Genomic DNA, 21,440 nt, shown 5'->3' on the forward strand with positions numbered 1-21,440 from the left:
TAGAAGCTACCAGAAGGAGCCCTCCCCGGCCGTGGTACCTGGCTCTCGGAGGCAGGACGGCGGGAGGCGGCCCCGAGGGCCCGGGAACTCTCTTCATCGTCAGAGGGGTCCTCATCTGCCGGGTGCGGGGCGGGTGGCTGCCCACTCCCGGCGACTCTCGCCCCTGTGGACGGAGAGCCAGTCTGTGTCATCGGGGTGAAGGACTGGAAGTCGCCAGTGGGCACTTCTTCCCAATGGGAAAAAGAATCAAAGAAAGCAAAGCCGGGAGGGAGTGTATTCTGCACGGCGTGGGGCCCAGAACCGCCAGTGTCGGGACGCCCGGGCCTGGCCACGGCGCCCGCGTGGGCCTGGGTGGCTTGCAAGCCACGCAGGCGAGGCAAACGTCCCATAACTGAACCACATGGACTGCACAGGCATGGAGCGTGGCCAGCGTGGGTCCTGTAAGTTCCCGTGGGTGGAGGCGACTTTAGGAAGTCTGTCCACGCTGGTCACTGCGGGCTGTTTTGGTGCCGGGACAGGGAGGGGCAGACTTTGGGGGCGGGGGTCACCCGTGGTGAGGCTGGGAACGCTCATCCCTGGGCCGTGGAGCGGAAAGCTCCCTGTCCCCACATCCTCCCCACGAAGGACCCACCCACACACAGCCACGGGGGAGATGGGGGCGGGGCCCAGCGGGGAAGGAGGAGCCCCAGGGGCAATAGCCCTGCCCCTCACGCCCACCCTCCTCGCTGAGACGGGCTCCACATCCAAGTGCGGGGCAGGAGTGTGTCTCAGAATCTGTGAGGCCGGGTGGTGGGTCAGCAGGGCTGGGAGCTTCGCGCTGCAGGGCCCCAGCGCCATTCCTCGGCGTGGTACAGTCCCCCCCCCCCCCCCCCCCCCGCACCGGGCACCCCGCCGCCGAGCCCCTGGCGCGGGTGATTAGGGAGGAAATGAGCGTGTCCTCGTCTGGAAGCCCGGTCAATGCAGATGCGTTTACTCGCTGCCCGGGCCCCCCAGGCGGGCGGCTCATGAGATTAGGGTCCACAGCAGAAGGGGGGACGTCTTCGCCGCACCTCGCAAGCCCATCAGCGGGAAGGCTGTGCGGCCTCCCTGATCTCATTTGTGCCTACATCAGGCCGGCGCGCCCGCCCGGCACGCACACTCCCCCGGGGCCGGAGAACAGGAAGCACCTCGGGATTTCATTACGAAGCAAAGTGGCAACGAGATTCAATGAATGGGTCTGGGTTCCTGGCACCCACAGGCCTCCCAGTTCCCCGCCGGGAGCCCAGGGGACACCAGGGCAGGGGGCGCCCCACGGGACCGGAGCCGTCGGTCCCCAGGGGCACCCTTGGTCCCCTGCCTTGGAGATGCCCTGTCCCCAGCCGGCCCGGTGACCACCCCGGTCTCAGTCATGTCAGGAAAACCCGCGGGTCCCTGCCCTGCAACAACCTCCTCTCTGAGGGGTGGCCGGGTGCCATGAGGCCAGTTCTGGCGTCCCCGCCGGTTTGCCCGAGTGTTGCCGGGGGCTCGCCCAGTGTAGGGAGAGCGGGAAGGAGTCCACGGTGTTTGCCAGGACAGCCCTCGCCCAGCAGTCCCACGGAAGGGGGTGCCACTTGGAATCAGCCAGTGTGTCTGCCCCAACGGGAACGGGGGCCTGGGTTTCCAGAAGCCCCCCCTCCTCCACCATGCAGAGCCCAGGAGAGGTACCTACCAGGAGAGGCAGCGGCCCCCAGGGCTGCCGCACGGGACGCTCCTGGAGGGCAGAGCTCAGCGGGGCTGCCCCGTCTGGCAGGCCAGAGGTGGTCTGTCTGTGCTTCTGCATGGGAGTGGTCTCCAGAGCCCCCAGCGCCGGCCTCCTCCGGGCGGGGCTCACCGGTGAGGGCCTGAGGCCACGGGACCTGCCGGCCGGGGAAGTTTCACACTGGGGGCAGCTCGCTGGCCTGCGGCGGGTCTTTCTGGGCCACTCCCTGCACGTTGTCTGGCTGACGGAGCCCTAGACGCCTGCCCCCTCCGTGCCCTTACAAAGCAGGTCCCTTCGGTTTCAGGAATCCTGCTTTTATGGCCTATTCCGCCCCCTGTCTCCCGGGGAGAAAGCTGTGTCCCCGAACACAGGGCCACCTGTCACATGAAGAGGAAGAGATGCTTCCGGCAGCCCGGTGGCTTAGTCCCCCCGGAGACCGAGGAAAGAGGATGGGGAGTCATTTTGGGGGGAGGTGCATTGTTCTGGGCACATCTTCATAATCCCTGAAGGCCAGGGGAGCAGAGTGGGGGGCGAGGCGCCCCTTGGCTGCAGCCCCCCCCCCCGCCCTTCCTGGGGCCAGCACAGGGCCCCCTCCATTCGGCCATTGTCCCTAAGGAAAGGAGGCCCTGGTGAGCCACCAGCTCTGCCTTCTTTCTGGGACAAGTGCCCACTGAACACCCCAGGCCCCCGATTCCCTGCCTTGCACCCCACATGCCCACGCCACCAGCTCAGCCTCCCTGGGGACTCGGGTCCTGGGAGGGTGTGATGTTTCCGGACCTCGCCCCCGACCTGTGGCTCAGGCCACCCCAGGACAGGGCGGGAGCAGAGACAAGCGCCCACCGACCTGCAGGCTGTCCAGGGCCTCTGGGGCCGAGGACGGGCTCGGGGGGCGGCTGCCCGGCCCAGCGGAGTCGTCGGAGTCGGCCTCAGCCTCGAAGTCCCGGCTGTGAATGGGGAGGAGGCGCTTCCCCCTGGAGGGTGCGGGCTGGGCGGGAGGGGAGGCGGGGTCAGGGGAGGGGCAGGGCCAGACGCCCCTCGCCCCTGGGCTGCAGGGTGGGTGCTGGAAACAAACAGAGCTCGGGGCCCATCCCCCCGCCCCGCCCCTCCAGGTGTGTGTGCGCAGCACCCCGCTGCTGGAGAAGCAGGAGCCGACGATGGACACACGGCTGCTCAGACGGGCTGGGCCGAGGACCAGGCCCCGGGAGGCTGCGGCCGTGGGGGCAGGCCGGCTTCTGCGGGCTGTGAGGTGCTGCCCACCCGGGGGTTTCAGGCAGAGGCGGGGTGCCCCTTGGGCAGGCGGAGGTTTGGGGGGTGGAGCTCCCTGGGCCTCAGATGCAGGAGTGGAGGCCAGCTCTGGCCCCCACCCCGAGGTGGGGGTTCTCCTCCTGTGGACGGGTGGGGGGACAGTGGACACCGCAGGGTGCCATGGAAGCCTGGGGAGTGGGGCTCGGGCCCACTGTTGTCACACACGGGTGCCTGTGTCCCCACCTGCGGAGCGGCGGGCAGACCTGTCACTCCACGCACGGTCACCGGCCCCACCCCGGCCCTCCAACCTGCCGCCCGTCTGCCCTCCAACCTGCTCCCTGTCTGACCGGCATCCCTCCCCGAACCCCTGGGAGTGGCTTTGCTTATCTTTATCCCCCCAAATAAATGTGAAAATAAGTGAAAACAGAAACAAACACCAATGAAAACAAGGCTCACACTGGGTCCTAGGAAAAGCAAAAAGGCTCCCAGAGGAGAGCCCGAGGGGTTCGCTTCGCTCCAGAAGCAAAGGCTGCCCCAGTGGGAGGGACGGTGCGCCCTCTGCTGGGGGCTGGGGGTGGGCGCAGGTCGAGAGGTCCAGGCTGCCTTCCCAGCAGGCAGAGGCCCGCCCCACAGGGGCCCTGGGGTCCCCACGGTGACCGTGTGCTGACCGCACCCTCCTGCTTGGCGACCTCGGAGACCGTCCGGCAGGGCCGAGGGAGGCGGCACCTTAGGGCTCAGGCCACAGCGGACTCACGGCGAGGACCGAGATGGCCAGGAAGCCAGAACCCCAGGCTGCAGCTGGGGCGGTCGTGGGCGTGGCCGGGGGAGACTCACTTTGCTGCTGAGGGGCGGGGCCTGGGCCGCTGGGTCCAGCTCTCCGTCCGTGTCCCTCTGCTCACCGTCCCCGCTTCCGTCTCCGGGGCCTGGCTCGGGCCCACCTGCAGCACACACCCGTCCGGGGAGAGAGAGGCTGGAGGCAACCCCGTTGTCTGTCCGTCCGCCCCTTCCCCCCAGTCCACCCTTCCATCCCCTCACCGTCCTGCCTGCCCATCTGTCCATCCGTCCACCCACCCATCCATCCATCACACAACACCCAGACGAGGCCGTGCAAAGACCTCCCCGGCATCCGCTAAAGCCGGCCCTAGTCACAGCAGAAAGCCCGTGCTCTGCAGCGATGTGATCGCCCCACCCTCACCGACCCCTTTAGATACCATTCGAAGACCCTGGGGTTGCGGTGGGGGCAGGCAGCCCGGAGCCCAGTCCTGTTTCCCCGGAGAACCCACTTCCCCCACAGGCTCGTTCCCCTGCTCCCCAGCCCGGCCCCGGGCACAGCGAGATGGGGCCGAGGCTCAGCCCCAGGGCACCAGCCAGCCGGGGGCGCCCCGTCCTCAGAGGACCCGCCTGGTGCTTGTTTTTATTCTCCCCGGACGGGGACGGCCTTGAGGAAACTCACGCCCAACAGCCAGACAGAGGCTTTGAGAAGCGGACTCTGTCTGTGCCGGGGGGGAGGGGTGTGGACATGGGTCCCAGAGGCCCGGGGGGGTGTGTGTGGCCCCGGTGGGGTCCTTGCCCCCGTCACTGAGTAGGAGCAGGATCTCTGTGTCCCCTGTCATCCGCTCCTTACGTCCCCCTCTGCACCTGGGCGAGGCTTGGAGCCATAGTGGCCCCTCTTTGCAGATCGAGTCATGACTAGAGAAAACCAAAGGATTTCCCAGGCTCTCGACATCACAGAGATTTCTTTCTCTCTTTCAAAAAAGTGTTTACTTATGTTTAAATAGAGGGAAAGGGAGGAAGAAAGAGAGGCAGAGAAACATCAGTGTGTGGCTGCCTCTCATGCGCCCCCTGCTGGGGACCTGGCCCACGACCCAGGCATGGGCCCTGACTGGGACTCGAACCGGCCACCTCTCGGTTCACAGTCTGGCGCTCAGTCCACTGAGCCACACCAGCCGGGGCAGAGACTTCTGGGCAGGGAGGTGGATGTGAAGACACAAGTGTCCGAGCAAGAAGGACTTACCGTGAGCGCTGGGCGAGCTCTGCACGCGGTCAGACGGACCTGCAGCCGAGGAAGAGGTGCTGAGCAGGACAGACCCCCCCTGGGGGGGTCGGCGGGCCCCTGGACCAGAGGGAGGGGTCCTCCCCACATCCCAGATGCTCTTGCTGCAGGGCCTGCCTGTCCCGTGGTGGGGCCGTCAGGAAAATGCACCCCCCAGTCTGGCTGCAGGCTGTGCCCTTGGAGGGCACCCCAAGACCCTGGGTGCTCCCCCCCCCGCCCCCGACAGCTGTGCTCAGTCATTAGTGTGTGCAGGTCCTGGCTGGGCCGAGTTTCAAAACACTAACTTGCATCATTTCTTTGTTTGAATATTCTTAGCGGCACGATTTCCCCAGCTGTAGAGCCCCTTCCCTGCACCCCTCCCCATGCACTGTGTTTGTGGGCACCCACAGGGAGAGCACAGCCGGCCCCTGGGATGCCACTCCAGGGGCCCGGGACCTGGGACCTGCCTCCCTGGGGCCCCTGCGTCCTGGCTGCGCCTGGGAAACAGGGGCCGGCTGCCCCACAGCGCCACCTGCTGGCTCTCGGTGGTGGCAGCTTTGAGATGGGCAGGCTTCCTGCAGCGTCAGCTGAGCCCCGGGACCTGGTACCTGACACAGATTCCTGGACCCTCCCATGTCCCCAGCGGGTCCTCGGGGCTCTGCTATGGTGTGTGGTTTCCCGCCGCGAGCAGCCGACACTGAGGGTGAGATTCTCGGGTGCTTTGGGGTGCGGCTCTCCCAGTGCTAACTGTGGTTCCCACCCCTGAGCCCCGGCCCTGAGGGCCGGACCACACTCCTTGTGCCGCAGGAAGACCCCGCAGCTGGCTCCTGGCCGGCCGGGCGGGGGGGGGGGGGGGGAGAGGGCGTGTCTCTGGGCTGCAGCCCGAGACAACGGCATCAGCCTCGGAGAAGCAGCCTGGGGCGGCAGGGGAGGGAGCCCCGCCCCGAGAACCGGGTGACGGCCCCTCCCCGAGTCCCTGGGGCGCACCCAGCCCTCTGTTCTCCCAGAGCGGCTCCCAGGGGGACACCTGTTACTCTTACAAACGTCCTGGCTTGGGGAGCTTCTCCGTGTCACCCCAAACTCGCTGCCCAGGGAGGAAGGACCTGGGGACCCGGACACGAGCCTGGGCCCCGTTGTCCCGTCAGCCGCTGAGCTCGAGAGCCTGGTCTGAGAGGTCTCCGAGAGCTATGGCGCTCCGACACATGTGGCCTCAGAGATGGGGGGGTGCGGGGGGGGCAGTCAGCACGCAGGGCTTCCCAGGGGCCCGGGCCGGGCCAGGCCAGGGGCGCAAGCGTCTGCACCCCACACGGCAGGCTGCCAACCTCTTCACAAACCCCAGAAACAGGGGCCAACAGACAGGAGGCGCTCACACCCACATTCCAGAGACACCTGCTTGGTCCCGACACAGCACAACAGCCTGGAACAGAGGCTCTTCCCCCTACCCCGCCGGCCCTCCGCCCACTCCTCACCTGCACCCGGCCGCTGCCGCGCGCTCAGGGACCGGACCACCTTGGCGCTCCCGAACCGCTTGAAGCGGGCCCGCACGTGCCCGTAGAACCACTCCAGGGAGCCGCGCTCCAGGACCCTGCGGGGGGACGGAGCTCAGGCCTGCGGCTCTGCCCGATGGCCACACACAGGGGCCACCCCTCCTTCAGCCTGCTCTCCCCCCAGAGGGACGAGCCAGGCCCCCAACCCAGTGGGCCCCCCCGGGGCTCCCGGCTCACCTGGCCAGGTGGCAGGGGTGGCAGAGCCAGCCCCCGCCCGGGCGGGCGTGGCTGCAGCCGGGGCAGGCGAAGAGGCGGCAGTCCAGGCATTGCCTCCTGGGGGCGGCGAGGAGCCGGTAGGGCTGCAGGCAGTGGGCACAGCGGGTCTCGCTCAGGTGGGCCCCGTCGGACGCCAGCTCCCTCTGGGGGCTCCCCTTCTTGATCCTGCCCTTCAGCTCCCTCGGGGAAGCACAGGAAATGGGGGACAGTTGGACGCCTCATTTCCACAACAGCTTTACACGTGGGAGCACCCACAAAACTCCCTCATGTCTCAACACGTGGGTTCGGACGTGAGGTTCGGGGGCCTTGGTACTTTCATTAGAAGTGACACGGCGTGCACACACTTCCGTGGCTGTTCGCAGTGGCCTGTGTTTCCGGGATGTACGCGCATGACTTTTGCTCACCGGCAACGGGGGCACGAGCCACACGAATTCCAAATCACAGGCTGGGGCACCGCCCACCGCTGCCTGCACGACCTGGCGCAGCTCAGCGGGACAGAGGGGACGGTCAGCGGTCCCGGGCCCCTCCGGCCTCACCCCGGAGCCCTGAGCTGTTCCGACGCAGGGCTGCAAGTGGGGCGACCAGCACCGGGGTCCCGCCCAGCTGGGTGAGTGTGGGCCTGTGGGTGCTGGCGTCCGGTATCTAATCTGCCTCGGACGGGGTGGGCTTGGGGGCCCCCCCGGGGAGCCCAGCAGGGGTCAGGCCGGGTGGTTCTCTGGAACCTTCTGTCCCCAGTGGGAGTGTCTGAGGGACGGTCAGAGAGGAGGGAACAGCACGTGGCGGACCAGCGGGCGGAGCACAGGCCACAGAGAGCGCAGCAGGAAGGGCCGCTGAGACTCCGGGCGGGGCCAACGCTGTGTTTTCCGTGGGGCCCCGGCCAGCCACGCCCCCTCTGCCACCCTGACCCGAGTCGACAGCCCCGAGCTGAGGACAATGCCCAGGAGGAGGACGGCAGGGTGGCGCCCTGCTGAGAAAGCCCACAGGTCACTGTCCCCTCCCAAAGCCAGGTGGCACTTCCTCTACGAGGGGTTTGGGGCCTCCCAGTGGGAGAGCGAGTGAGTGGGTGCCCCGCCGTGGCCCCCACAGAGCAGGGCTGGGACGGCTTGGCTCGGAGGGCCCGGCACCCGTCTTCGCAGGGGGACCCCGGGCCCGGACCACCTGGCGTCCAGCCGCACGGCTTCAGGGGAGCCGGCCTGCGTGGACTCTCGGGAGAACAGTCCCCAGAGAGAGCGAGCACATCGCCTTCATTCCGCTCCGGAGAGCGCCTGCCGGGCGCCGCGTTTCGGCTGAGAGAACAAATGTATCCACTTTCAGTGACAACACTGGACGGGCACCAGGCGCCCTTGTCTTATGAGAGCGCTGCCACTGTGGCTCAGCCGGCCCCGCTCACTTGTCCCCCACGGGAGAGAGGGGTGGACCTCAGGTCACTGTAGGCGACGCCCTCCCAGGTAGGCGGCCACCGCTGGGCTACCGGATGCAGCAGGCTCGGGCCAGCAGGAGCCCAGCGAGGCTGCCTGTGGCTTCTCCCCAAGGCCGCCCACCCAGGGGCTTAAAGCAGCCCTGGCTTATAGCCCCCAGTCCTGGAGTCAGCAGTCCGGCCTGGGGTCACTGGGCTGGGAGTGAGGGGTGGGCAGGACGGCCGTCCTTCCTGGGGCCTCTAGGGCAGACCGGCCCCCTTCCTCTCCCGGCTTCCGGGGGCACCTGTGTGACCTGTGTGGTTGCGCTGGCCCTGGGGGGGGCTGAGTCCTGCTCCGGGGACTCTCTGGCTGTCCCGTGCTCCCGCCTCCCGCTTCCTCCCACTCATCGGGCCCCTGTGGTGGCGTCGGGCCACCTGGGTTCCCCAGGGCCACCTCCCCACGGCCAGGGCTGCTGCTTGGTGGCCTTAATGGCGACTGCAAACTTCATTCCCCTTTGCCACGCACCCTGACACTTTCACAGGTTTGGGGATCTGGACGTGGGCATTTGGGGGGCTCGTTATTCTGCTGGGACCCTGAGGAGAAGGGAAGTGAGGCTGTCCCCGCCCCCACCGCCCCGCGGAGAGATTCCCAAATTGAAATCCGCACCCCGGCCGCTCCTGAGAACAGTCTGAAGGTGCGCCCTCCCTCCAGGGGCCCGGAAACCAGGGTCAGTCTGACCAGGGAGGGGCTGCAGCTCCGGGAGACCCCCGAGTCACCGAGGGGAGAGACGCGTCTTTGGAAGTCAGGTGACCACGCTGACTCTGTCCGAGGTCATCGCCGGAGGAGACACGCCCGACGTCAGGGCGCTAGAGCGCGGTCGTGGGGCCCTGCAGTGTGGTCCACTGAGTGAACCCCGGGACTCACGGGGGACAGAAACGCACCGACGTTCTCCGAGGTCCTCTGAAGCCAGTGACCGCACGAGGACGAAAGTGACAAGGAGGAAAGAGTGGGGGTGGGGCGCCAGGGGCCGAGAGAGGCGGCCCCCATCTGCTGGGCGACCTTGGACCCCAGGAACCCCGGACCCTGCGGGCAGCTGGCGCCTGTCCCAGCCGTGTCTGGTCCCGGCGTCCTGTCTGGGCACCACGGACCCGCCTGGGGGTGACTTCCGACTCCTCACTGTTGTCGTTGTCGTGTGGTTATTCTCATTTTTCCTCTTTTTTAATTCTTATTTGTTAATGCTTTTAAATTCACTGTTCTGATGTTTTGGGGCAAGCCGCACGTGACCCGGGGCTCGCCCTGGGCGCCGTGTCGCAGAGTTTCTCTGGAACCGGGTCTGTTTGCAGGCATCGCAACCGCCCATCCCCCCCTGTTTGCCTTGTCGGGCGGCCCCCGGGTCAGCTGTTTGACTTGTGGGCCGGGCAGGGCCGGGAGCGGGGCGTCTGCTCAGGGCGGCCGCCACCCTCGCCCAGGGGCACGGGTCCCCGGCTGTGGCTCTGCGCTGTCACTCTCTGGCCTGAGGGAAGCCCAGCAGTGCCACCGGGACACAGCGTATGGGCCGCCCCATAAGGCGGGGGGAGCGAGCGAGGGGACTCCCGGTGGACGGGGAGGAGGCCGGGCCCCGGAATGCCGGGGCAGCCGCGTCTGCCCTGGGCTGGCGGGCCACCTCGGAGCTCTCCTTCAAGACTCCTCGAAGGAGGGAGTCGTGGAGCGGGGTCTCTGGATCGGAGGGTCCCTTCAGGAAGGCTTACTCTGGTGCGCCTCTGTGATTATGGGACCCTAAAAGCCGAGGACAGGTGACTGTCCTGTCTGAGCTTACAGCCTTTCTGACACTCGAGTGACGTGAGTGAACGTGGGGCACGTCTTGAGGGATGACACGAAACAGCCCCCGGCCGGCCGGCCGCCCGCCCCCGCGTTCCCGCGTCAGGGACGGCCTGCCGGGTGGTCTTCCGGCCTCGTCCCTCCTCGTGGGTCCCCGGGGACAGCACGGGAGCCACAGCCGGGGGCGGCCAGAGGACTGAGCGAGGTGTTGGGGGGGAGGGGCTGTTATAGTTCATTTTTTTATTGACTAGTTTTTCTTCCCCCGGCCACCCCCCCCCGCCCTCCCCACCGGCAGCCATCAGCATCTGCTTTGTTTGGCTTATTCATTCGCTTTGTTTGTATTTTAAATTCTTCACGTACGTGACATCATATGGCATTTGTCTTTCTCTCATTTTCCTCGGCACAGTGCCCTCTAGGCCCATCCGAACTACCGTAAACGGTGACAGGTCATTCTTTTCCCGGTGCGGGGTGTCCCGTCGGCCGCACACACACAGCGCAGTGTCCTGGTCTGCTGGCCGGCACCTGGCCGCTCCCGCCGTGGCTGCAGTGCACGCACAAACCCGTAGGGGGCGCCCAGACCTGTCTCAGCGGGTGCTTTTGTTCTCTCGAGCAAACACCTGGAAGAGTTACCGCTGGGCAGCATGGCCACTGTGTTTCTGAGGAGACTCCACGTGGCTTCCCACCGTGGCCGCGCCGGTCTGCATCCCCGCCCCCCGCCCCCAGTGCCGAGGGTCCCCTTCCTCCGCATCCTCGCCAGCACTGGCTGTTGGTTGGTTCATTGGTGGTGGCCACTCGGACAGGTGCGAGGCGGCATCTTGTCATGGTTTTAATTTGCATCTCTCTGGTGGTTGGGGATGCTGAGCATCCTTCCTTGTGTCCACTGGCCGTCCGTGTGTCCTCTGTGGAGAGCTTTCTATTCAGGTCCCCTGCCCATTCTCTAACTGGATTATTTGTTTGAATTTGGTGATAAGTTGTGTGAGTTCTTGATATATGTTAGATATTAACCCCTTAGCAGATATGTCATTGGCCAATATCTCCTCCCACTCGTTGTGTATATTCTCGTAATGTCGATGTGGCCCTTTGCTGTGCAAACCTTTTTGAGTCTGACGCCGTCCCTTTTGTTTATTTTTTTCTTTTCTTTCCCTTGTCCCAGGAGGCGCACCCAGAAAGATACGACTTAGACCAATATCAGAGAGCTGACCTTCTGCATTTTCTTCCGGGAGTGTTATGTCTCAGGTCCTACACTGAAGTCTGTAACCATCCTGAGTTTATTCTTGTATGCGGCGCAAGGGGGTGGTCTGGTTTCCTCCCCCCCCCATGTACCTGTTCAGTTTTCCCAACACCCCTTGTGGAAGAGAGTGTCCTTTCTCCACTGTATGTCCCTGCCTCCTCGGCCACAGGGTCATTGACCGTGCAGGTGAGGATTTGTTTCTGGGCTCTCTGTTCTGCCCCAGTGGTCCCTAGACCTGTGTTCATGCCAGTACCGTGCTGTTTGGATTATTGTAGCTTTGTAGTGTAGTTTGAAACCGGGGCGCATGCTTCCTCCCGCTATGCTTTTTCTCAAGATTCCTGTTAGCTCCCCGGGTGCCCGGACTAGCGGACACTCTCCGCCTGAACTGAGCCCCGAAGGGAGGGGACACGAGCAGAAAGAGGCGGTTGCCTTCCCACAGGGCCTCCCGGGTCTCCGTAGCTGGTTTCTCGCACCTGCGGCTGGAACCGCCTCCCAGGAGCCTCACCTGGGCCCCCTCCCCCTGGTGTCCCCCTCGTCACCCGTCCCCGGGGGCCCCCGAGGACAGTGAAGGTCAATGCTGCCAGACCATCAGTCCAAGCCGAGCAGCCGCTGTGAGCAAAGCCTCTGCTGTCCACCCTCCCTCCCCACACCCAGGGGGTGGCCGCACCCATGGGCTCACAGCCCCAGCCCCGCGACCGGCAGCAGGGTGGCCCCAGGACACCCATTCTCTCGCACAGATGGCGGCCCTGCCCCAAGGCTCCAAGTTCACCCACAGCGACGCCCACGTCCCCCTGGCAACGCCCCGCCCGCCTCCCTCCGAAAGCGCTGGCTGACGCCGGCGCCGTTGGCAGCCGGTTCGCGGCGCCTCTGACTTCCCCGCCGGCTGGCAGCCGGCACCGCACCCACCGGGGAGCCAGGAACAACGCCACGCCCGGCACAGTCAACACCCACTCCCAGGCCCCGGCGCGCACCCGCCAGCCGCGGGGGGAGGGGCTCAGGTCTGCCCGCGCTGAGCCAAAGGCCGGACGCCCCGCCCCGCTTCCTTCTCCTCCAGGTCCTGGAGCGGCTGCTGGGGGTCCTGCCAGGGAGCCTGCCAGGGGGCCAGACCCCAGGGGAAATCCCTGCCCGTGCTCAGAGGGAAGCCCCACGGAGGCCCCTGCGGGTGGCACCCCTGTCCCCCGGGAAGGAACACGCAGGTCTCTGGAATGCCCTTAGGAGGCTCCGGGGGTGGGGGCGGGGTGGGGGAAGGGCCAAGGCCCCTCTGCAGTCTCACGAGTGAGACGTGTCCGGGTTCCCCGGGGGCGGGGCGGGGTGGGGGGAGCCTGAGGCCTGGCCCAGGGGCCAGAGGCTCTGGTGTCTGGGGTCCTCGGGTCAGGCAGGTGCCTGTGAAGGTCAGGGGCCTGGGCGGGCTCCTTTGTCTCCGGCGCTGACAGAGGAGGCGGGAGGCCGCCCATCTGACTGTGGGGGTGGGGGTGGGGTGGGGGCGGGCCTTCCCCAGAGCAGCCCCAGCCCCCTCCCCAGTGGAGGGGAGGAATCCCCCTGGTGCCCGTTTGTTTCTGTTGGATTTGTAAGTTTCAAAAGAGACCCCTCCCTCTTCTCTTGTTCTTGGGTTGTTTCCACATGTTCAAGTGGGCCTTCGGGGAGGGGAGTCGCTGGCCGGGCAGGCCGCCTTCTGGCAGCCGGCTCCTGGTGGGGGACCCCGCGCCCCCCTGTCTGTGTCCGCAGGTGCAGGAGCACAGGGGCCCGCTCTCTGGGGCCGAGCGTGCTTGCTTCCTGGTGTCGCAGCTTTCCTCCCTGAACCGTGTTCTCCCCTTGACCTTGGTGGTGCGTCCAGCCGGGCTGCCCCTTCGGCACCCCTCTCAGGGCGGGGGGGGGGGGGGGGGCGGCACAGACCGCAGATGCTCGTGCGCAGAATTCCTGCCCTGCCCGGTCTGTCCTGGCCACCCACGGGGCGGTCCCCTGAGGCCCCGGGTCCCCGCCGATTCGCAGACCGTGTGTCATCGGGAACTGGGAGCACATGGGAAGTGGTCCCCGGGGTGGTTGGTCCTGGAGACACCCAGACGGGCTACAGGCAAGGAGTGGGCGATGCTCCGTGCGGAAGCTGGTTAAATGCCCGAGGAGCACGGAGGAGAGACTGGGAAGAAGGGGCGTCTGCACTTCAGTCGCTGTCTTCCGTTTCAGGACTGACTGCCGGCGTCTCAGCCAACCCGCTCTGCAGGGCCGGCTTCCGCCTCCAGGGCCAGAGCCTGTCTTCTACACGCATCTGAGCCCCCCGGGCATGCCTGCCCTCGTGCCCGGGGGCTGCGTGACCCTGTGCTGGTGGCTGCTGGGGTCAGGGGGGTGGGGGGCTCTGGGGGAAAGGCTTTTCCCAGGCTGGGGCAGCTTTGCCGTCCGTTGCTCATTGAACCGACGGCACCGTGAACAGGAGAAGCAGCACCAAAACGATGAAAACCAGAGAAAAGGCCTCCCTAACCCTCCTTCATGTACACGGCTCCTTCCCTCCCACGCGTGTCTCCAGCCAGGGCCCCGTCTGCAGTGCGAGAACCAGGCAGCAGGCGGCTCTCCGGGCCTCGGTAGCCCCGACCGACCGGCCCTGTGAGGTGCGTGTCCCCATCACTGTCCCTCCACCACTCATGTTCCCGGGGGCCACTTGACACTCTGTGGTCCCCACACCTCTCCCCGTCTGGTAGGCATGGGGGGTGTTTACCAAGCCCACCCCCCATCACATGGTGGCCGAGGAGACGCAGAGGATGGGCCAATCCCCTGCCCCCCCCCCCACCCAGCAGACAGCCTCAGCCACTTCGTAATGAGGATGTGGCCCTGACCGTGACCGGCTGGCCTGGGGGCGTGGCCTGAGTCCCAGCTTGCTCATGGCACAGGGGCTGCGGCCAGGCCGTCCCTCACGGGAGACCCCCTTTCCAACGGCCCACAGAGGCCGCCTGGGCCCGTCCCTCTCTGTGCTGTAAAGGGTCCGAAGGAGCACAAAGGTCAGGGATCGGGAATGGCAGGGGCGACAGGGGAGCCGTCCACCTGCAAGAAACACAGGGAGTCCCTCGGAACCACCCACCGAGGCGGAGTCCCCGGCTTTAAACACGGGGGTCAGCGGAATCACGGTCCCCTCACCCAGAAACCTCCGCTCCCCGGCTGCCCAGGCCTGTGAGGACGCCACCTCACATCGCAAAGGAGGGACTTTGCAGATGTGACTGAGTTACGGGCCTGGAGACGGGGGGGCTGTCCTGGGTTACCCAGGTGGGCCCGACGTCATCCCAGACTCTCAGGCAGGGTGGGGGCGGGGGTTGGAAAGCGAGCGGGTGAAGGGTGTTCTCCTGAGGCCGGCCCTGGAGAAGGGGAAGGGCGGGGCCCCGCGGGTGGGCGCTGGCAGAGGTGGGAAAGGCAGGGGAACGGGCTTCTCCTGAGCGGCCCCAGAAGGAACGCAGCCGACACCTTGCTTTTCGTTCTCGAGAACCTCCGAAGCTGAGAGGTGTGTCCGTGTGTCCGAGTCACTGAACATGCAGCGACCTTGGCCACCGAGGGGAAGGAGCACACACTTCCCCTGCGCAGTGGGAACTCCCGCGGCCACGCCCCTCGGCTTTGGCCCGGTGTATGGGGGCCCGCTGGTCCACTAAAGGCCCGACAGGTCCCCGACCCACCCGGCGTGGCTCCCTGTTCCCCGCTGTCCCCCGGCCTGGTCCAACGGTGCCGTTCCCAAGGGAGGGGGCAGCTCCCTCGCTCGGCTGCTCGGGCCACGACCTCGGAGTCACCTGTGACTCTGCCCAGTTCCTGCACCCCACACCCAGCCCGTGGGCAAGCTCGCTGGCTGTGCCCACAGCTGACCACGTCCGTAACCCGCACCCTGCAGGGCAGAGGTCGGGTCCGGTGGCCCGCTGCTGGGGGCCTGCGGGGGCTCAGAGATAGGCCCAGGCCTCGGAGCCGCCCGATGCCCCCCCTGCAACCGCCCCTCCCTGCTCCGCCTGGAACCCCGGCCAGGTGTCCCCAGCGGCCCCCAGGAAGGGCGACCGGGAGCCCAGTGGGAGTGAGCGCTGGTGGTGGGGAGGAGCACACAGCAGAAGGGGTCGGCGCCGCTGGGGGGTGGCCGCTCCCACTGGTCGGGAGGGGACGGGGTGCCACCCACGTTGCCGGGAAGGAAGACGGAGAAGCCAGCCTCGGCCCCAAGCCCCTCGGTGGCCACATTCGGGGGTTCCCGAGTGGGCCAGGTCTTCACCCTGTATCACCTTCAGCTCTTCTCATCTGGCAGTGATGCAGCCCCAGCCTCCCCCCACCAGGGGGCGATGTCACCCCGGGAGGCGGATCCAGTCGAAATGAAACCACTCAGCGCACACCTGAGAGTCAGGTCGCCTGGTTCCCCTCCAGAGGACATTTCCCACCCCCGCTTCCTCGCGCCCAGCCCCGTGCTGCCCGCCTGCCCTGCGAGGCCCACACACTTACTCCAGCCTCTCCTCTTCCCTGCGCCTGAGCTCCAAGTCCCGCTGGACGACTTCCCAGACGTGCTGGGCCTCTTCGTCCGTGAGCTTGGAGAGGTCCAGCTTCTTCCCCATCTCCGCTCCTGGGCAGGGTCCCACCTGGGGGGTGGCAGACCGCAGCGTCAGCCAGGCCGCCTGTCTGCACCCGGGTTCGATGGTCCCCACACAGGCAGACAGGTGAACCTGCGTGTGGAGTTCCCACGCCCTGGATTCACTGGGATCCGCTTCCCGTCCCGGGGCCCACGCCCTGAGGCCCCTCACTCTCCGTCCTTCTGGGAGGAGTGTCTGTGACGGCAAGGTCGGGGCGTGTGCCACAGGGTGGTGCTTTGTGATGGGAGCCCCCAGCTGCGGTCCTGCAGAAATGCTCCGTCCGGGGGCGGGGGGGGCGGGGCAGGGAACAGCCCTGCTCTGGGGCAACACTCTGTGGGGGGGACAAAGGTTACGTGCCACCCTGCGGTGACTTCAGGAGACCTTCGCTGGGGCCTGAAGTCTGTCTCCCACGAACGTCCGGTGGGGGTCCCATCTGCCCGCCCTCACGGGGGAGCCTTTGCGTCAAAGGCAGGGCGCACCCAGGCTCCCGCGCCAGGAGCGGCCGACCCCGCGGCGGGCTCACCGCCCGGCTCTGCTCCAGGAATGCGCGTCCACTCTGCCCGTCAGAGGTTGATTAGGAAAAGTGACGTTTTCCCAGTGGCGCTCAAGCACCATCTGAGACGGAGGTCCCCACAGAGGTCCCGTGGCCGTCCACTAGCATGCTCCCTGGCTCGTGCCTTCCGTCTGGCGGGAAAGCACCTCCACTTTGGGCCCAACCCTGGACGCCTCGGAGCCGTGAGCTCTGCACCCCGAGGGCCCGCCCCCCTCCCCCCCGCTGCCGAGAGCCCAGGCTGTCCCCACCCCTCCCCCCCGTACCCTCCCCCGTCCTCATTCGAGCTGAACTTGGATCCTGGACGAGGAAACGTGAAAACAAAACGGTTTTTGATGCTCCCCGGAACACACAGTTTCTGGGTTTAAAAAACTGGAACAAAAAGTTATTTGATGGATGACTGGGATGTATTCAGTTTTGTTTTTTTTTTTTACTATTTTTGAAAAAAAATTGTATCCTAAGAAGGGCCGTCATTGAAATTCTATTTCCAGAGCCGACAGAAGCACCGTGACCGTCAGCTGAGCGGGACCTCCCCTCTCGTGGGGACCAGTGCTGGCTCCGGCGGCTGGAGCGAGGCCGGCCAGGACCATGCCGAGGCGGGACGGGGAGGGCGGAGACCAGAGCGAGACGCTCGGCCCCCACCCGTGCCATGCCGCGCCCCACCCCGCCTCCACGGGAACCTCGGTGTTGTCGGGGACCAGCACCAGCTTGCACGCGCCCACGGTGGCCCTGGGCTTACGGAGAGGGACACACGTCCCCAGCGCTCAGTTTAGTAGAACTGGTGACCAGGGAACACGTGTTTCGGAACACCCCCTCCCCCACCTGCTCCGCCAAGACCAGGCTGCGTCCACCTCACGCGTCAGACGTCACCGGGAGAGCTGTGCCCAGGTGCTCACGGTCCGATCCGGCCCCGCCCCGGGCAGAGCGGCGGGGCCGGGGGAGACGGAGGGCAGCGACCCCCGGGGGCTGTCCCTGGGTCAGCGGTTGGGGCAGCGGCTCACAGCACGGCGTCTCCTCCTGTGGCCGAACCCCCCCACTCAGGGGACGAACAGGATGCTTGAACCTGTCTACACACCGTCGTGTTTGGAAAAACATTCTTAACCTGGGTGAGAGTGTGTTGGACTCCAGCATGTGACGTGCACACGCCGGAAGTCGGGGGCGTCCCGGGGACATGTCGCTAGCATCCCATCAGGCTCGCCTCTGGCTGGGACGAGACAGCAGCTGGAAGGGCCGGCCCCTCTGCCAGGCACCGCCACACCACTGGATCCCTGGGCCCTCGGGGAGGGGACAGCCTTTCAGCCCATAATCCCCGGCCCATCGCCCCCACCTCCTTGCTCAGAGAGGCCTCATCTCCACCGACCCCCCCCCCCCCCCCCCGCCAGCAGTCAGGGGCAGGCGGCCCGGGCAGGGTGCAGGGCTGCAGGGCGCCTGGTCTGGCCTAAGGCACCCCCCACCCCCAGGCGGGTGTGTGGGGAGGGCAGACGCCCCGCCCACTCGGGGCAGATAACTCCTAGTCACGAGGTTCCTGAGGCCAACGCTTCCCCTCTGTGCTGGCCCACTGCTGCCCAGTCAGTGACCTCGCTGTCCATCTCTGAGACGGCCCGCCCTCCCCCGCCCTGGGGGGTCGTGAGGGAGACCCTCGGGGCCGGCTCGGCGGGGCCCCGGGTGGGGAGAGACTGCGGAAACGGTTTTATGACTGGAACACCCTGGGCCCGGGTGGCTGAAATTCGGTGGCGGGTCATCTTCATTGTTAAAGTTCTTTGAGTTCCTATTTTGGGCAGATTAAACAGAAATCTGGGCCCCGGCTGCTGTGGCTCGGCGGATTGAGTGCTGGCCTGGGAACCAAAGGGTCTCTGGTTCGATTCTCAGTCAGGGCACATGCCCAGGTTGCAGGCCACGGCTCCCAGTAGGGGGCGTGTGAGAGGCAACCACACACTGATGTTTCTCTCCCTCTCTTTCTCCCTCCCTGCCCCTTTCTCTAAAAATAAATAAATAAAATCTTTAAAAAAAAGTAAGAGAAATCTGGGCGGGGCCTCCTCCTTCACACTTGGCCTGACCTTGTCTTGGGCGGGCCGGCCCCTGAGCCTCGGGACAACAATGACAACGGGCCGGTGACAGTCACCCCCTGAGCAAATAAAACCGGGAAGCCCGGTGAGGTCTGTCACCAAAGGCCCAGCTGGCCACGGCGGGAGGCGGGCTGACTCAGAGCCCAGGTGTGCGAGGCTGTGCTTGCCGACAGGGATCCGGGTGCAGATTTCTCTTTTCAGCTCGGCGCTCACCCCTGCGGCCTTTCCCACAGGCTGCCCCCAGAGTGGGGCCTGCTGTCCCCGGCTGGGAGCCCCGTCCCCAGCCCCCAGCCCCCAGCCCCCAGCCCCAACCGCCTTGGGCTGCAAGAGGAGCCCATTTCCACCAGAATTCTCCCCCGCAGGTGCACCACTGGGTGGCGCCCTGCAGCCAGCCCCCCCGCCTGCCCATTCTCCCTGCCAGGTCCCCCGGTCACACACGGACCCCGGTCCTGCGTCTGCCACGAAGGCCTCGGCTCCAGGGCCCACCTCGAGGACGGTCCCCAGCTGAGGCTGCAGGACGAGGGTGGGGCTGTGTGTCGGGAGCTGGCTTCCGACCACCAGCTGGCCCCGGGACCCGGGACAGGTGCCCTGGGTCTCCCCACCGGCGTCACAGACAGTGATCGGGCTCCATGCCCACCCTGGCCCTCTCCCGCCCCGCAAGATGCTGGGGTCAGAATTAAAGAGGGGGCTCTAAGTGGGGAGGGGCGGGGGACTCTTCCTCCGGCAGTCGCTCCGCAAGGACTAGCATGGTCAGACCTGGAAGGCCGACCCCACCACACGGGCCGTCACCACACTGCCACCCAAGGCCACCAGGGGCCCCTTTCCCATCCGCCTGCTCCCCCCCCCCACCCCACCCCTGTCCTCCCTCCAGGCCCACTCCGCCGGCGGTGCCTTCTCGGCCCCTGACGCCCGTCTGTGAGCCCGGCGCTGCCTCGCCCGGTGCCAAGGCCGCCGCTCGGCGGCCCGTGGTCTGCCAGCTCCGGCCTCTCCCTGGCCTTCACGCCGTGGCAGGGCCACCCTCTGCCGTCAGTGGGCCCCCGGGCCTCCCCTCCCCTCATGGCCACTCCAACCTCTCAGACAGAAGTGTGTAAATAAGATTAAAACCCACATAAAAAAGGAGAGATGATATAAAGGCCCCGACCCACCTGACAATGAAGTGGGGCCCTCTGGGTCTGGGTGTGATGGGAGCCTGTGAAACAAACCAGGGGAGGGGGGTCACAGGGGGCGGGGCTCAGGCACTGCCCGAAGACCCCCCCCCACGGCTCTACAACGGGCAGGGCGGGCGAGGAGGGGGCCTGGCAGCAAACAAAGAGGATTCCAATGAAACTGAGGCTTCTGCGTGCCCAGACAGAGGCTGGGGCGCCTCCTCCCAGGCCAGGACATCCTCCCGGGTTGGCCCCCAAGGTCTGCAGGTCAGGGAGCCCAGGAGGAAGTGTCACCCCAACAGCCTTGGGCCCTGGGCGGCCAGCCCAGTGAGACCCCTGCGGGGCAGCGGCCTCGGATCTGTCTGCACGCAGACCCACGACTGGGCTCCTGACTGAAAGCACCGTTTCCCTCAAAACGGGCTGTCTGGGGACCCGGACCAGTCCGGCCAGAGTGGCCAGGTGAAGTCTGAGGTTTGGGGTTCTGGGGGCGGGACAGGATTTCCTCACAAGCCTGGAGCGATGGGAGGGGGGTCACATCTCCAGGGACCCTCCCTGAGCCTGAGTCTCCTGTCCTGGGCACCACCGGTGCCCCACCCATCCCCTGCTCCCGGCACTCACCCACTGACTCTTTCCCCCGCCTGCAGGCTCTGCTCCCAAGGAAGCTGGGCGTCTGGTCACGGCACACTCGGGCGGCAGTGTGGGGCGCAGGGCGCAGGGCAGGAGCGCCTGACTGCCTCGGCCTGGCGGGCAGCGGTCGGGGGGGGGGGGGGTGAGGCCCTGGTGCTGCCCGCCCGGTCACATGTGCTGCGCCCCGCCCAGCTCCGGGAGCGCGGGCACCTCCGGGTGCTGGGCCGAGAGGTGGGGCGTGCACCCCGGTGCCGGCGCGGGAGGCGCAGGGGCAGGAGGGAACCCCACGCCCCTTGTCATAAGCCAGCTTCGGGGAGAAAGGAGGCCGGGGGGAGGGGTGGGTTGAACCCGCACCTGGTGAGTCGCGCCTGCACCTGGAGAGTCGCGCGACTTTGTCGGGTGCTGATACCGCGGGACGATCCCACCCTTGGTGGACGCGACCCGCTCGCCTGAACGCTCCCGCAGCGCCGTGCCTGGTTAAATTCCCCAACTCTGCAGGGAGGACGCTCCTTCCTCCGGCTTCACAGAAGGGGAAACTGAGGCTTGGAAAAGAGCCTTAGTTAGCCAAAGCCACCCACTAAGTGGGAACACCAGCTGGGCAGCGGGACTTCGAGCCCGGGGTTCCCTCGCGCAGACCCCGTGTCCCCTCACCACCCTCCATCCCGCCCCGGCATCTGAACGCCCCCGGACGGGGAAGCCCACAGCGCCAGGAGCCCCGCCGCCTGGAGGGCGCCCAGTCCACGCCCACCAAGAAAAGTCCGGCAGGTGGGTCCCGCCGCCGCGGCTCTGGGCGGAGTCAGGACCCGCGCGCAGAGAGGGCGGGGCGCGCGGGCGGACGCGGGGCGGGCGCTGGGAACGCCCTCCTCCCAGCTGCGCCGTGCTCGGGCGCTTGCAGCCCAGACTGGCTCAGGGCAGCCACCAGCTCCAGCCCGCCCGCCGGCGCGTCCCTCCCAATCCCCACCTTCCCTCTCTCCTCCGCATTTGGGCGCGCAAGAGCGCCCCCTTCCTCCCTCTCACTTAGCATGTAAAAAACAAAAGATCGCTACATTCTTTCCCTGGGAGCTACTTTGGAAACTGAGTTACATATCTCCATAATGCGGACAGGAATATAAATAAACACTTAAATAAGGAACGCTTTTAGGTGAACAGCTATTGTCAGCTCCATTTTACATGAGAGGACACGAAACCTGATAGGATCGCTGTGGGAGTTTTAAGGAGCTTTCAAAAGCCACAAAACGTTACTCCCGCGAGAGCATTGGGGTGCAGGTGCGCCTCGGG

General features: G+C 66.5%; 1 protein-coding gene across 1 annotated transcript in view; it reads right to left on the bottom strand.

Moving 5' to 3' along the window:
* Nucleotides 1-20,486, bottom strand: part of MLPH (melanophilin) — a 30,887-nt gene extending 10,401 nt beyond the window's left edge. The window contains exons 1-9 of the mRNA XM_036022669.1: nucleotides 20,158-20,486; nucleotides 15,650-15,783; nucleotides 6,719-6,937; nucleotides 6,464-6,579; nucleotides 4,977-5,015; nucleotides 3,797-3,900; nucleotides 2,562-2,777; nucleotides 1,688-1,874; nucleotides 39-163 (exon numbers count right to left, since the gene is read on the bottom strand). Coding sequence (XP_035878562.1) covers nucleotides 39-163; nucleotides 1,688-1,874; nucleotides 2,562-2,777; nucleotides 3,797-3,900; nucleotides 4,977-5,015; nucleotides 6,464-6,579; nucleotides 6,719-6,937; nucleotides 15,650-15,759 — 1,116 coding nt within the window. The 5' untranslated portion in view covers nucleotides 15,760-15,783; nucleotides 20,158-20,486. The remainder of the gene's footprint in view (nucleotides 1-38; nucleotides 164-1,687; nucleotides 1,875-2,561; nucleotides 2,778-3,796; nucleotides 3,901-4,976; nucleotides 5,016-6,463; nucleotides 6,580-6,718; nucleotides 6,938-15,649; nucleotides 15,784-20,157) is intronic.
* Between the last annotated feature and the right edge of the window lie 954 nt (nucleotides 20,487-21,440).

The sequence above is a fragment of the Phyllostomus discolor genome, chromosome 4, assembly GCF_004126475.2.
Source record: "Phyllostomus discolor isolate MPI-MPIP mPhyDis1 chromosome 4, mPhyDis1.pri.v3, whole genome shotgun sequence".
Classification (NCBI taxonomy): Eukaryota; Metazoa; Chordata; class Mammalia; order Chiroptera; family Phyllostomidae; genus Phyllostomus; species Phyllostomus discolor.